Source organism: Triticum dicoccoides, chromosome 5A, assembly GCF_002162155.2.
Source record: "Triticum dicoccoides isolate Atlit2015 ecotype Zavitan chromosome 5A, WEW_v2.0, whole genome shotgun sequence".
Taxonomy (NCBI): Eukaryota; Viridiplantae; Streptophyta; class Magnoliopsida; order Poales; family Poaceae; genus Triticum; species Triticum dicoccoides.
Genome location: NC_041388.1, coordinates 648,955,164 through 648,957,850, shown reverse-complemented (window position 1 = coordinate 648,957,850; position 2,687 = coordinate 648,955,164). Strand labels below are relative to the sequence as shown.

Genomic DNA, 2,687 nt, shown 5'->3' with positions numbered 1-2,687 from the left:
CAGTATCATCGACCGGGTGCGTGCACCAAGTCTAGAAGCCTTGGTCAACAGTACTCACTTTCTTGTCGTCTGCTTTCTGTTGCTTGCTGCAGTGTCCATCCCCTCACGGCTCACCTGCTTGTCAATGCTAATCACCGTGGATTAACTAAACGAATGGCGATCGATGACGCGGCCCGGTAGAGGAGTGGCCAGTCAAAAAGCACCACGGAGAACCTTTAATCATTCAAATCACTCGCCTGATTGTCGCCTTAATCAAATACTCAAGGCATGCGTGCGGTAGGCCATGTCTAGCCACTATATATACACACATACACACTCCGCGCAGCCAACCAAGCAAACGGCGGAGTACCATTGCACATTCTGCAACGGAGCTAAGCTTAGCTAGAGCAAGAGAGATTTGCGCGATGGGGAGTGGGAAGAAGAGGGCGGCGCTTGCGTCCCTGTTCGGGTTCAAGAACAAGCGACAGGAGGAGGAAGAGGCCACGGCGGCGAGGCGGCAGCAGCAGCATGCGGCGGCGGCGCCGCAGCAGAGGTACCAGTATCACAGGGTGAGGCCGAGCGACGACGACGACTACGCCCGGCACTGGTACGCCGAACGCGACATCGACCGGAAGGCCTCCGAGTTCATCGACAAGGTCCACCGCCGGATGCTCGCCAACGAGCAAGACGGATAGCCACCGGCCGGGCCGCCGGTATAGTATATACGGAGTATATACGTACGTACCAGCATGCCAATGGATCTAGCTAGATCGTGCATGCAGGCTATGCAGCACTTGCGTGTGTGTGTGGGTGTGGGTGTGCGTGTGTCTGTGATTAGTTGCCTTGCTTTGATGGGTATGTCGCCGGATGTATATGTGACTATGGTGTGGGTTGCCGCGTTCGTCCATTGTTTCGGTAGGATGATACGTGTTTTCTTAAATTTGATGTATGATGTATGAAATGTAAAAAATAAATCTACAGCCAAATGATTTAGTCCTAAGGGTAATTTTAACCACTCAACGACGAAGGGAACAATATTAGTTTTTCTTTTAGTGGACAGTGCAATATTGGTCACTAATTGAAGAGGGGTACCAGTTATGGCAGAGGAGAATTGGGGAATATATGTTTTATCTTGTGTCTGATGGGCTTAAAGGAGGCTTGAGTTTGGGCCTCAATGGTCTTGAATATGGGTTTGAATAGAGACAATTACTTGCAGGGGCGGAGACAGAAAATCGAGTTAATGGGTTCAGTCATTAATTCATTTTGAAAATTTAGTATGACTTAATTAAGCATAATGTCCAATTTCACACTATCATGTAACAAGACTATAGGACCCAAAGACAACATAACAAATAGAAATATGGTAGCACTCATATTTCATACATTGCACACAAAATACTACAACCTTTGTAAAATAAAAAATTGCAAGACTTATCAGTTGATTGAAATTATAAATTTCTCTTGTTTACATATTGTGAGTAGACTAGCACCGTCAAAAATGTCAAGTTAGTTTGACCAATGGATAATACCATCAATCATAAGAAGCATGTACAATCACTCACATTTCAGAGTGTCCCTTTTCAACCGTTCCAGCTACTCCCAACTCTCCTCGTTGTGATCTGTGAAAAGACAGGAATACAACTAATAGATGGATCATCTTCATACTATTTCTCGGTGTAGTGGGCTTCATAACACTACTTGGATCAACAACATTTGATGCACATTACCAATATCTAACAGGTGGCTTTGAAGTGCCTACATCATAATCTGAATCTGGTGATCAGTTTGTCTTCATGAACTATCGCTCCACATCCTAGATCAATCAAAGTTCCGGAAAAGTTAATTAGAAAAATAGGGCAAAGGCCATTACCATGATAGGATAAATAGAAGATACAAAAAAGAACATGTGGCGATGTGATCTCCCATTATGTTGGATTTGTACTTCACACCGACCTGCCGTTGCTTCCTTGCGGGCTTTCTGCTGGAGATAGGGAGAGGCGACCAGACGGAAGACCTTGGTGAGTCCGAGCGAGAGATGCGATCTGATGCGTACAATCTCGTATGGGACATGGAATCTGACGCACACACGGAGGCCGTAGAAATTTACTTATGGGCTTCAGCTGGGCTACTAGTTGCGCTAAGATTTGTAGGCTGATAGGCTTTTTGCTTGGGCATTCCAATGCTGATGGGTGCAGCCTAGATTTTCGACTGGGTTCATACACACAATTACGGCCTATACACACGTACGTGGCTGCAAAAATTCGTTGGGTTCACTTGAACCCAACGCTACAACGGTGGCTCCGCCCCTGATTACTTGATAAATGAAAATTTTCGCAAAAATAAACTTGATAAATGACAACGGGGCCTTTTTGATGACCTTGTAGGAAAGCATGATGTTTTTTTGTCTTTGAACAAACAATATAAGAGTTATGATGCTATAATAGTAGGTCATATTCTAAGCGGCAACATATAAATCGAGTATCATATCGCTTTCCATGCAGGCACCTTCAACAAATTCACCTTCAAACAAATGAGTAGTTCATGGTAACCTAGAATGGCATATGCACTGCTTTAGGTTACCCTTAGAGAGGGCATGTTAAACACAACTATATTTTCTTCCTATTGTCTTATTAATTACCTAGACAACATGAAAGACATGAGAGAACACGGGTAAGAAACAACTGTTGTGCCTTTGGGGTGCCCCCTGC

The 2,687-nt window shown here is 44.7% G+C and overlaps 1 protein-coding gene across 1 annotated transcript; it reads left to right on the top strand.

The window, feature by feature from the left end:
- The first annotated feature begins 404 nt into the window (after nucleotides 1-404).
- On the top strand, nucleotides 405-674 carry LOC119298637. Its single transcript, XM_037575964.1, has one exon. The coding sequence runs from the start codon at nucleotides 405-407 to the stop codon at nucleotides 672-674; it is 270 nt and encodes an 89-aa protein (XP_037431861.1).
- The last annotated feature ends 2,013 nt before the right edge of the window (nucleotides 675-2,687 follow it).

What these genes read in the sequence shown, in the direction of transcription:
- LOC119298637 (XM_037575964.1), top strand. Translation starts at nt 405, where the DNA reads ATGGGGAGTGGGAAGAAGAGGGCGGCGCTTGCGTCCCTGTTCGGGTTC.